Raw genomic sequence first — 13,727 nt, 5'->3', positions numbered from 1 at the left:
GGGCCTCGGTTAGAGCGGGGCGAAAGGCCTTTTCATATAGAGACGCTTTCAGCTTCTGGTCTCTATTCTTCAGGGCTTGGGCCGTCATGGCCTTACAATGCCTGCAGGAACCGGGGATGTGGCCTTCCCCCAAGCATAGGACGTATTTGTCATGTCCATCCGACATGGGTATTTTAACCCCGCAATTAGCGCATTGCTTGATAGAAGCCATAGCGCAGAGAAACGTTACCGGTCCGGGTCAATCCGTGAGAGTCAGACAAGGTTGAAATCGGCAAGCAAAGAGAGGTCGAAGTCCGTTCCGTTTGGTCAAATGTCCGTTTTAAGGGCTTTGGTCAGAGATTCAGTACTGAACAACAGCAAGTTCCTCGAGCTGCTAACGCGACGGAATGAAGGAACTGAAGAGGAGCGGACCACTAGGGGCCTTATATACGGGATGGGCGGGGCTACCGCCAAAAAGTTGCAAAGAGACTGCAGAAAGTTACATGACTTTCTGCCCAGAGATTCTAGAAGTTTCCGAGTTTGCTGCGCATGCGCAGAAATAACCGATTTGTGGTATTCGCAGAGACCACGAAGAAGAATATACAAGTCAATGAAACAAACCTGAATATGAAGTATTTCCTCTCTTTTGAAAATGCCCAGGAACTAAAGTGGGGAACTCACGTGTGCTAAACTAGACTGCCTCTTTACTTGAATCTGACATATGCCTTAGAACACAAAGACGCTCATCTGAGTAGAATACAGCAATTCAGAAGACTGTGATATAGAAATATGGATAAAAATATGCTCTATGGAAGTACCATTCATATCAATATGCTGCATGATTGATAGATGGCATAATATTGTCTCTTATGTATGTCCTCTTTCAGGGCTTTTTGGATTATAGGCACTTGGCATTTTTAAGTATATACTTATCACATGTAATCATAACATTCCTGGTCCTCTTGGCAGGTAGAATTCAAAATTCCCACTCTTCTGATCTTCCATTCACCAACATATGTATGGAGGACTTTCTGGTGGAGCTCCAATGTTCTGACTTATGGTACTAAAGAAATGGTCCTTGTATTCAATCACACTTATGCCTTGCCTTGCCTTGCAACATAATCCTCACATTCAGCTATCCACTTACTTAAATCTAAAAATATTTTTAATCAGTTTCTATAGCCAAGCCAACAGAATGAGTTTCTGACAACAGAGTGTGTTCTCAAAGTTTTATTGCTCAGCATAAATCTTACCTTTGTTTAAGGAGCTGCTTATTGTCTTCAATAGTTATGCTATCAGCAGAATCTCTTCTGAAAATTTCAAAGGCTTCTTGGCGTCCAACTGACATTTCTCCTCCCACTCCTGTCCAGGAATAAATAAAATCTGAATCATTTGTAGAAATAACAAGATTTCATTTTTATTTTACTGCTTTCTAGATACATTCCAGAATGATCAGATCAACTAGTTGTTTATGTACATGAAAAGTTTCAGATCAGACTAGGCAAAAGTTCTATGAAATTGAAAATTCTGCTAATGTATTAACACAGTTGACTCATTAAAATACATCATCTGAACCATTCCTGTCTTTTTTGAAAGCAATACAGCAACTGGCCATATAACAAAGAACCAGATTCTAAATTCTGTGGAAACTAAAATGCCATTTATAGATTGTGTGGTATGGCTGAAATGACAAATTCAGTTGTGTTTCATGTCACTTGAACATCTACAACTCCAAATTCTTTGCATGTTTATTTTTTTAAAACAGCTGTTAATGTCCCCTTAATTAAAACCAGAGTGTCAAAACCCAAAACAGTGGAAATATTTCCAAAACCATTGGTATTTTTAGGGAGGAAGAATACATATTTTTCCTGTTGCTGCTCTTCTATTTACCAGTTTTGTTTCACATGCTATGCCATGCAATACAGTAATCAATTAATACATAAATACAGTTGCCTCAACTTTAAATGATTACATGTTAATTATTTTCATTGCTCTGAATCCATAGGGGTCTAGGAGCTTCTACCTCAAACTCTTTTGCAAAGAACTGTGTTGATAAGAAGCCAGACTTGGACATGAGAAGAGATGTAACATCTGCCCAATACCTGTTTTCAATTTCTTCCTCTAGTATTCCATGTAATACCTAAGTAACCCTTCTTACTGGCCTACAAAACTGGCACAAAACCTGTTAACTGCTATATGCAAAGATACAGAAGCTATTATGCTAGCATCTAAGGATGGGGAATGGGTGCATTCCAGATGTCACCAGACTGCAGCTCCTACCATCTCTCATCATTGACTGTACCAACTAAGGCTCATGGAAGTTGCAGTTCAACAGTACCCAGAAGCTGCACTCCAATAATATTTGCAAGGATAAGCATTTCTCACCCTTGTAAACATTTGTTTTCACCAAACTGTTGCTTGGAAACCTGGGATTTCTTCAAAGGTTATCAGAGGTTCTTTAAAGAACCTCTTCTTAAATTATTGAGATTTATCTTCTGATTTTTTTCCCTATGTGATGATTCCCATAAACACCCTCAATGGCATTACAGAGATTAACTACATACAAAAATGCATAAATAAATAACTAAATTCTAACTGCACCCCAAGGAAAAAGGAAAATATTAAGTACAAACGCTTCACTGCAAACATACTTGAAAATGTGCTCCATTTTACTTGCATAAAAAGAGCACATGTGATACCAATAATATGAATGGGAAAAGGGAAGAACGGCATGGAATGACAGAATGGCAAAAAGCACTCCACTCTTTTAAAATAGAAACCAAGAGAAGAAAACTCATTATAACATTCACAGCTGCATAGGCCAAATCAGCTTGAGAGGAAGGACAGAGATGATATGTTTGATGTTAATTGAAAAATGGAATGTTCTTATTTGATGCTGGGCCAAAAATAAACAATGAGTTTTACATGTTTTACTGAGCTTCCCCATCACAAACAGTCTTAATCTGAATCATCAAATGGCCAGATTTTCCTCCATTTCTTGGTACCTCAGCATACTTGATGTAACAAGTCAACAATTTGACATTAACATCTATCTCCCACATAACACTCTCACTGTAACAAGGAGACACCCTTTAAGCACCTTTAAACACGTCCTCAGAAGGGTGCTTTAAAATTCTCCCTGCCCAGTTTTGACTGAAAGGATACCCAGGCACTACTTTATGGCAGCTAAACTGTGGCTGGTTTAAAACACATACAAGAGCAAGTGCTGAGTTGAACCACATGAAAATGCCAAATTTATCTGTTGTTATTGTTTGGCTTGTTTTTTTTTAAAAAAAAAAACAGACAAGGTGTTTTCATTACTTCAATTTGTTGTATATTTGTTTAAAAAATTGCTTCCAAGACTGTAATCACACTACATTCCTGAAGTTATCTCTTAACCTTCCCCTCTTCTCTCTAACTCTGTGTGAAAATAAACCAGACATAACAGCCATTCCAAAGTTCTAACCACTAGAAAAGTTGCTAGCACCCGAGAGCCCCCTTTATCAAGAGGGGGGGCTGTTTCTTGCCGATTTTGATGGTTTTTCCCCTGGCTATTGATCTGCGACTGGCACAACCTGGCCCCTGCTCTTGTGCCAAGCTGTGGTCACTCCTCCATCTTACCAGGAGGCTAATTGGTTATTATATTCATTTGAGCTTTTGTGGGTATAAACCCACTTCTTTATATGCAGTACCAAGCGGTATTTAGGCCTCAGCCATAAAGTATTCATAAAGTTGTGTGAGTGGGATAGAATGTGATAGGATCCAGAAAGATACAAATCAGGACCCCTGCCCCAAATTTTCAAAGGGCTGTGTAAGGTGATGTTGGTCTTTTAGATCATTACACTGGCCAGTGAGTTTTGATATGTGAAAGCAATAAATCTGCATATCAAAAGTCAGTTTCTCAGGGTTCAAAACTTTATCTGAGAAGTTTCCTTTTGTTATATGTGCAGTAGCCAGGACTCTTGAATTAATATATGTAGTGTGCCATGAAGCCATTGTTTTTGTTCATACTTCTGCTAATGGATTAGAATTTCTGAATATAATTTAATTCAGCAGTTTCTGTTTCTAGTTTTCTTTTGTAATTTCCTTGTCCAAGGACACAAACTGTAAACCCCTTAGTGTTTGTCTAAATGTTCTGCAACTGATTTTTGGGTATTGCCATTTCTAATATCAGATTTGTGTTCATTAATCTTCTTGCACTGCTGGCATAGGATGGCATAAATCACATTGGAAAAAACCCATGTAAATGTACCTCTGAAATTATGAGTGATGGTACTGGCCTCTGTAACATTGCTCCCAGAGTAGGTGTGGGGATAGAGCTGGCAAATCGGTTTGTGGCAGGGTGTTGTGCATGAATAGTTGTTTAAGATTTGGAGGCTGTCTGTAGGGCAATATAACAAGATACATAACTTTGGATGGTAATACAGGCACAAGAATCTTCTTTCTTTTTATGCTGCAAGAAACTAGCATGGCTACTTCTTTGACAACCATTTCACAGGATTACTGTTGAAGCTAAAGTAGCTTCAAAACATGAACACCACTTTAAGCTCACTGGAGAAAAGACAAGATAAATGTAACTGATAAAATAATAATAATAATAATAATTATTATTATTATTATTATTATTAAAGGATGGACTACAAATAATGTTCAAGAATTGTATTTGGTCAGTTACATCCCCTTATATAACAGTACGCAGAAAAGGAGCTGCAAATTTAGAAGACAAAGTACAGTACTAATGTTTAGCACAGCATAGGTAGAAATTTAGTAGTAAAAATGTGAAAGTAATCTGTTTGCTAATAATTTTAACCTTAAAGAGAAGCACAGTTTACAAGCTTAAACAATGTTTTTTTTTAAAAAAATAAAGTGTGAATAGGAAAGGTGACCAACCTTTTGATTTAGTGATTATCGAAACAGAATGCAGAAAAATGCCTCAGAAAAGTGTTGCATTTTGAAAAATGCATACAGACGAATAACTATTAGGAGATGGGAGATGGACATCAAATCAAAGTGAGACAAATCAGGAGTGTAGGAAATAAGTGTCTAGACAGACTGAGTGCAAGTCAGTTTGTGTAAAAATTCTACATACTGAGGATAGTGATGGAGAGACTGGGAGAAACATACAGCAGACTCAGCACAACGCAAGGAAATGCCTAGAAATGTGGGAAACTTGATGAGCTGGTAGAAAAGATTATTCCCCTGCTGATGAACTTTGCTTTAGTTAATAATAAAGATTTATACAACTATCAAATGAATTTCTCCCACACATGATCCTGTGCCTTCTTTTCTGCTACCCTCAGCCTGGAAAATCCTCCCAGCTCATTTAATTAATAGCCTCTTTCTCTTTTCTTCCTAAAAACCAACAAAACTGAGCAAAAACTTGCATTCTTGGACAAGAAATTGCAGGTAAGTTCTTCCAATTGTCTGTCATAGAAGAGACCATTATTTTCTGTCAGAAAGAGGTTGGCATGTATGAATGTGTGTCAGCAATACATACTGATCATAACTATGAATAAAAAAAGGTTTTGAAGCTTTTCCTGTTAAACAGTCAAATATTATTAAACAGTATTCCATCAAACAACATTTCATAAACTGTTCCATAAGTAAATGTTAATGTTTTAAAGTCCTCAAAAGGAGGTCTTATAGGCTCCCAAAGGAGCTAAAATGATGCTTCCAATTACAGTGGATTTCCATGAAGTGCAAATTCTAAAATCTTTTGGCAAATTAATAAGAGTGGAAAAACTAACAATGTAGATCAGTAGACTGTAGATAACAATACAGATTGCTTACCCATAACTGATCATTTATTTTTATTTTTTTTATTTAGGTATTTATATCCCGCCCTTCAGCCCTAATGGCTATTAGGGCGGCTTACATTTATTATTATTTTTAACCAGACAGTTCCCTGCCCGCAGGCTTACAATCTAAAAGACACGACACAAAAGGAGAAGGGAATGGTGAGGGGGGAGGGGATCAGGTCCAGCATTCTTCACTCCCTCTGAGGCCTGGACCAAGGCAGATGGACCGGAGGGAGGGCTCTGCTTTATGAACTCACAAAAGTGAGGCTTGAGTCTGCACATATCCTCAGTCTGAATATTTTATTATTATAGCTGAGTAGCTTTTGGTGGGAACCCCATTATGTTCTAGCCCAAATGCACAAACTGAAGGGAAGATACTATCATATCAATTCAGAAAGCAAGGGCACTGTATATGCCCAAGGAATGAAGGTCCTCCCTCCTTGCCATCCAACATCCTCCAGCCTCAGAGGGTGTGGAAAGGCAGGCCCAGCTCCACCAGGCCTAGCCTAAAGAAGAAGGTTCTCCCTCCATGCCATCCAACATTATAAGGCCTTGGAGGAAGTGGAAAGGCAAGCCCAGCAATGTCAGGCCTAGACTAAAGAAGAAGGCCCTCCCTCCATGCCATTTGGCATCATCTGGCCTTGGAGGGAATGGAAAGGCAGCCAGCTCCAGAAGATGAATATTGTATATATGTGTGTGTGTGTGTGTGTGTGTAAGTTGAGGGCAGGCCAAACTTACAGATTTTTATATGACCCATGGATAAGTTGAAGATAAAATTTAGGGGCATGTGACAAAGGAAGTAAAGGATAATGGAAAGGAAAATGAAGCCAAAGAACTTACAATAAGGCATAATAATAATAATAATAATAATAATTGTTATTTATATTTCCCACCTCTCCTTACGGATCGATGCGGGATTACAGCAATAAAATTAAAATTACAATTCAGTTAAAATTACACTTCTTATAAAATAACTGTTTGTGCTCATCCTAAAGGCTGGATGGACGAGGAAGGAACTATGATAAATGGTGACTGTGAAATGTGTAGGGGAGGTGACCAGGCCAAGTGAGGCTAAGAAAATGTACACATGTCTAAAAGGATGAAAAGGCAGAGCAAAGAAAATGGTGACAATGTTAGCAGTGACTATAACCTTTAACTTTAATGTGATAACATTGCCTGATTTTAACTGAGAAAAGCTGACAAACTTACACAAATGTCTTATTCTGTGCTGGTCTATGACTGTAATAAAGATTCTATTCCATTCAAAGATGTCCAAAGCCCAATTCAAAGACGTCCAAAGCCCAATTCCTCTCAGTGCTCCTTTGAAAGGAAGTGCCAAAGAGCTGCCACCACCACCACCATTTTCCTGCCCAGGCATTGAAAAACTTTAGAATTGCCACCACAACAGAGGAAGCGGTGCTTCATTTAGGTTCTCCCAGGATAAACTAAACCCTCACTTTTTTCCACACTACTCAGAGGAGGAGATGGTTCCTTTTTTTTGATAAAAGAGTTAAAGTACAGTATGTATATTGACTAGTGGATAAGTCAACCCATGTTTTGGGGGTCAATTTTTTTACAAGAATTTCTGGACTTATAAATGAGCATATACAGTATTTTAAAAGACTCAAGCAAGCCAACAGTAATACCTCTGCACCTCAGCAAACATTTTCACAAAGAGCATGTGTAATATAAGGCAGTGCACTGCGATCTGCAGTGTTATACTGTGAAACATGAAGTCTCTGAAAAAATATGAACTCTTCAAGAAAAAGATGGGTGCCCAGAACTAAATAAGCAAATAAATTTGACATCCTGATGTCAATTCCAGCACGCCAGCCTTAACAAGATAAGTTTACCCATCTACAACAGGATAAATAACACGGGCAGAAATGCAGGGATAAAACTCAGCAACAAAGCCAGATGCCAATTCTACTCTAGCTCAGCAGCAATATCACAGGTTTTAACAATGTTACTCACAACATCAGATGTACATTACACTTGTTTATCCTCCAATGTGATATAGGCCATGCTCTGTCAACAATGCCCCTCTACAGTTTATATTGGGCAAACAGAGCCATCTTTATGAAAAATGATACATAGAAACTAATCCAATGTCAGAAATGGCACTACCCCCAGATCAGCAAAGCATTTCAACTTCCCTGGATATACGATCTCTGACTTACAAGTAGCAGCCCTTGAACTACAACAGTAATAACATCATTCAAAGAGAAATAGCTTAATTGGGCTATATTCATAAATTCTAATTCTTTAGCAGAAGTATTAACAGAGATAAAGATTGCTGTGCATACTAATACTACATACATTAATCCACAAATTCTCACAACTGTACATATAATAAAAGAAATATCCTTAGAAAACATTTTGACTCCAAGAAAGCTTACTTTTGGTTAGCAAATGTATTGCTTTCACATGCCAGCACTAACCGACCTGTATCATCTTACATATCTCTTTGAAGATTCAAGGCCAGAGCTGCAATTTAAAACATCTTTCTGTTTCCTATTACATTATATCCTACTTCCACAACTGTGCAAGTGTGCTTAAATACCTGTGGCTTTAATATCACTCCATCTGTGTATATGAAGAAGTGGATTGATAACAAAAAAGCTCATGATAAAATAAATCTGTTCATCTCAAAGGTGCTGCTAGATTGTTCCTGCACTCCTTTTTTTCTTCTTTCCATCCTCTCTTTTATCTCCCCCCCCCCTTTTTTTTTTATACTGAAACACACTAACACAGCTATCTCTTTAAAAACTAACACTATTGGGCTAAACCTTTTGATATGTTATTACAATCTAGGACACAGGCAGTAAAGATAATTTAAAATAAGCTAAAGATATGTTATGAGGATAACTTTCAAAGCACAACAGAGCAAAATGCAGAGGGTTAGGGACAAGGTCTAAGTTCTGAATGTACAAGCTCTGCACTTTCCTTTATACACTGTCAATTTCATCCAAAAGATGAAATCAGCCCAGTTATTCATGCATGTAATAATCACTTCACTAACATCTAAGATCTGATTTGCACATAATCTTTTATACCCCACCTCCATTCTATTTATTGTTGGGAAATATTTGCTTCATTAATTCAGCATTCTCAAGATCATGACTACTTCCAATTGCTACTGTTATCATAACTAATGTAAGCACCGGGACAAAGGAGATAAACCATAGAGATTTTATATGATCACCATTGATTACATAACCATGTAATGTCCCTTTAATACAAAATTACAAAATATTTTAATTGCACCTAATATATGTAACATAAGATCAGAGTCCATGCAGTCTAATATTTTATTTCCATCAGTAATCCAATAATGCATATGCTTACAAACAGGGCATGAAGTGAGAGCCATTCTCCATTTTCTCCAGGAACTGGTAGTAAAGAGAATTGCTAATTTTTAACAGGGGTTTACTATCTTTCAGGATGTATAAATTTAGCTAAACCTTTCTTTAAAAGATGACAATTTAGTGGACTAACTCTGAAGCAGAAAATCTCAAGCAGAGAGGCAGAGGAAGGAACAAAGGGATTAGCAACCCTGTACTTGATCCTAAACAACAGGGAGAGGAGTTGGTCACTGGACTCAAAGAAGGAGTTGCAAACACAACAATCACAAACAATCCCATGGAAGAAAAATGGGAAACATCTGAAAAGTCACTGTGGCTTCAGTAGAGGAGGAAGTCAAAAGTGAAAGAGGTATGTATAAAGAATGGAAGTAAGGACAAATCACCAAGCAAGACTACATATGTATAATCCAAGCTTGCAGGAACAGTATAAATAATGACAAAGCTCAGAATGAGTTGAGAATGGCTAAGCAAAACAGGAGCAACTAAAGGTTTTCCCCAAAAAAAAACATTTGACACAAGATAATGACCTAGGAGACAGTGGGGCCACTGCTCAGTAAAGATGGCAACAGGCTAAAAGATCACAACAAAAAGGCAGAACTATTCAATAACTATTTTGCTTCAGTTTTTTCCACAAAAGTTTCTATGCAGTAGCAGAGATCCTGGCAAGGGATCTTGATTGCAAATCAAGATTGATAGGGTGCTAAGATTCCTATCATTTAGCTAACCTAAAGGAGTTCAAAACTGCAGGGCCAGATGGACTGTATCCCAAAGTACTGAAAGAGCTTCCAGATGTACTCTTTATTTGCCATCATTTTTGAAAAATCTTGAAGAACAGCTGAGGTGCCAAAGGACTTGAGAAGGGCAAACATCATTCCTCTCTCCAAAAAAGAAGATCCAGTAAACTACAGATCAGTGAGCCTGACCCCAATACCAAAGAAAATATAATTAATTATACTAGCACCTGTCTGAAAATACCTTCAGGAAAAGGCATGCAAGCCAAGAGTGGAGTTTCCTTCCTTGGAGGTCTTTAAGCAGAGGCTGGATGGCCATCTGTCGGGGATGCTTTGATTGAGAGTTCCTGCATGGTAAGGGGTTGGACTGGATGGCCCTTGTGGTCTCTTCCAACTCTATGATTCTATGATTCTAAGAACAAATCCTGCCAAACTAAACTTACATCTTTTTTAAAAAATAGGATCACTAGTATAGTAGATGGTGGGAATGCTGTGGATGTTATTTATCTAGATTTCTGCAAATAATTTGATAAGAACCACCATGATATTTTGATTAGCAAACTAATTAAGTGTAGAATAGATGGGAACAGAGGCAGATAGATCCATAATTGATTGGAAAACCATGTTCAAAGAGTCATAATCAATGGCTGTACTTCAAAATCGGAGGTGGTGTTGAAGGGAATGTCTCAGGGAGAAGGGCAATAAGGATGAAAAGAAGTATGAAGAAATAAACATGAGGAATTAGTGTAGGAGCAGGTCATGTTCAGCTTGCTGAAGAGAAAGTTGAGGAGTGACGTGACTGCACTCTTAAATTCCCGAAGAGCTGTCACAGAGATGTGGGAACAAGCCTGTTATCTGCTGCCCCACATGAGGACCAGATCTAATTGTTTAAAGCCACAAGAGGGTAGATTTTGATTGAATATTAGAAGGAAATTCTTGACAGTAAAAGTGTTTTAATAATGGAACCAATTTCCTAGAGAGATGATGTGCTCTCCTCTGGACTTGAAAAAGAGACAGTACAGCTACTGCTGGGGATGCTTTAGTTGAGCAGCAGGTTGAACTTAATAACCCATGAAGTCCCTTCCAACTCTATGATTCTAGGATTCAACTTTATTAGGCATTTTGATCTGTAGTTGGGTTATCCTTGTCCAGGAAATGATATAGCTGGAGGCTATAATACTCCCAAGTCATAGACTGATAAATGGCCCTCTAGGGAGATGGATCTAGCAAACTATGCACCTCTTCCTTTAAAGAGTGCAAATTATTTTAAGACCTTCATCAACAACACAAAATTCCTATATTCATTTCAATCTGATGTCAGGCATAGTTTCAGCAGGAAAAAAATTGCAGTTACCTTGATAAATGAGATGCACCTACACGTTTTAATTTTCTGGACAAACCCCCCCCCCCACCTTTCATTAACATCAACCATGATAGTCTTCTCGATGGCTTGCTGAGTTAAAGATATGATGTTTCAGTGGTTCTGCTTTAACTTGGGAAGCCAGATGATGGTACAGAGGGCTTTGCTTCATGTCTGATTCTGTGACAAATCCTGCAATTTTCCTATCTTGTCCTTCATTATTTTTAACATGGACATGAAACTACTAGATGTTATCCAAGGACTTGAGATAAAACATACTAATAAGTGAACAATACCCAACTTCCCATTCGAGTGAGGTTAAATAGCGGAATGGCTCGAGCAGGGTCTACAATTAGTAATGGGCTGGATGAGGACCAATAAACGGAAGCACAGTCAAAACAGCAGAGAAGTGGTTTGAGTTGGTGATTCAGCTATTCAAGGAGATAGTTTTCATCCTCTTCTAGACTGTATTAGCTCCTATTAAAGAACACCTAGGCTGTATGAAGAGAACCTAGTCACAGCAACCCATGCTTTGTAGTTCACAGGATTTACTGTACCATATTACACTAGGAAGACTGCCTAGAAATGGAGATAGTTCAAAGATAGATAACAGTATAACTAGCCTGTTGAAGCTAGATGTTGGAAAGATATTTTCTATCAGCTTCTGAGAAAATTTAAAGTGTTGGTGCTTGCCTTTAAAACCCTTTATGTCTTGGGAACTGAGTATCAAGAAAGATCTGTTCCCATACCAATCTCCCTATATGCTGAAATAATCTACAGACTACCTCCTTAAATTTCTCCCATCATCTGAAGTAAGATAAGTAGCAGCCAATGGCACTCCACTTATGTAAGTCCCTCTCCAGGGAAGCTTGCCTGGCACATACTCTGTAATTTTTTCAGGGGAAAGGACCCTTATATTATGCTCAGCCCATTTAAGCCTTTAAATTCTGATTCTAACTTATTTTTAACTGCTGAGTTTTGATTGCTAGTTTTACTTTGATTATATCCTATTATACTGAATTTATTAGAATCATAGGCCTGTTACAGACTGCCAAAATAAAGCTGCTTCGGGTCTCTTTGGAGATATGCTATTTAAATGATGCATGCATCCTAAGAGTCCAGAAGCTGCACCAAAGCTGCACTCCAGTGCTTAGGAATGGAGTGTGGCTTTGGTGCGACCTCCGGACTCTTAGGACCCATGCATCATTTAAATAGCATATCTCCAAAGAGACCCGAAGCAGCTTTATTTTGGCAGTCTGTAACAGGCCATAGAATCATAGAGTTGGAAGAGACCACAAGGGCCATCCAGTCCAATCCCCTGCCATGCAGGAAATCCAAATCAAAGCATTCCTGACAGATAGCCATCCAGACTCTGTTTGAAGACCTCCAAGGAAGGAGACTCCACTACACTCCGAGGGAGTCTGTTCCACTGTCGAACAGCCCTTACTGTCAGGAAGTTCTTCCTAATGTTGAGGTGGAATCTCTTTTCCTTCAGTTTGCATCCATTGTTCCGGGTCCTGTTCTCTGGAGCAGCAGAAAACAGGCTTGCTCCCTCCTCAATATGACTTTGTTTCAAATATTTAAACAGGGCTATCATATCACCTCTTAACCTTCTCTTCTGCAGGCTAAACATCCCCAGCTACTTAAGTCATTCCTCATAGGACATGGTTTCCAGACCTTTCACCATTTTAGTCGCCCTCCTTTGGACACGCTCTAGTTTCTCAACATCCTTTTTAAATTGTGGTGCCCAGAACTGGACACAATATTCTAGGTGGGGCCTGACCAAAGCAGAATACAGTGGCACTATTACTTCTCTTGATCTAGACACTATACTTTTATTGATGCAGCCTAAAATTGCATTGGCCTTTTTAGCTGCCGCATTGCACTGTTCACTTATGTTCAACTTGTGATCTACTTGGACTCAAGTGTTTGTATATTGTTTGTAATTCACCCTAGAAACCATTTTGGCTGATGGATTCACTACAAACGTTCCAACAGAAAGAAAATAAACTCAGGGATAAAAAAAAAAATGTGACAAAGAAAACACATCCAAATTCAAAACACAGTAAATTGGAATTAAATCCTGCTTAGTGCTATGGAATTTCTTTCAAGGTTAACTGTGGTTAGAACTACATTTCCTACCTCCTTAGTAATACAGAACTAATCATCACCGTACCGTGGCAGACAGTTAGGTAATGCATGCAGCAAAATAAGGAAAAATGGTTAACTGCATTTTTGTTGAGCTAGCAGCAATGAATTTTCAACAAAATTCAGATTTCTGACTATTAATTTAAGTAGTGTGGTATAGTGGTTTGAGCACTGGATTAGGACTCTGGAGACCAGGGTTCAAATCCCTGCTCAGCCACAGAAACCTACTGGGTGACACTGAGCAAGTCATACTCTGCCGCAGTAGAAAGCAAAGGCAAGCTTTCAGCACCTTAATTACTGCACCACAATGGTTCTCTACTATGATTTACAACCAAATCGAAACACT

The 13,727-nt window shown here is 38.4% G+C and overlaps 1 protein-coding gene across 3 annotated transcripts in view; it reads right to left on the bottom strand.

Moving 5' to 3' along the window:
- The window catches only part of KIF6 (kinesin family member 6), a 248,852-nt gene that overhangs the window by 103,176 nt on the left and 131,949 nt on the right, over positions 1-13,727 (bottom strand). For all 3 annotated transcript variants that reach the window (XR_016281700.1, XM_089529584.1, XM_089529586.1), the window contains one exon: positions 1,233-1,341. Coding sequence is in view for 2 of the 3 variants with exons in the window: in XM_089529584.1 (XP_089385710.1) it covers positions 1,233-1,341 (109 nt within the window). In the remaining variant the exon portion in view is untranslated. The remainder of the gene's footprint in view (positions 1-1,232; positions 1,342-13,727) is intronic.

Source organism: Sceloporus occidentalis, unplaced genomic scaffold, assembly GCF_023333645.1.
Source record: "Sceloporus occidentalis isolate IW3139 unplaced genomic scaffold, rSceOcc1.0.p SCAF_6, whole genome shotgun sequence".
Taxonomy (NCBI): domain Eukaryota; kingdom Metazoa; phylum Chordata; class Lepidosauria; order Squamata; family Phrynosomatidae; genus Sceloporus; species Sceloporus occidentalis.
Note: the sequence above shows the minus strand (reverse complement) of the source record. Positions and strands in the feature narration are given on the sequence as shown.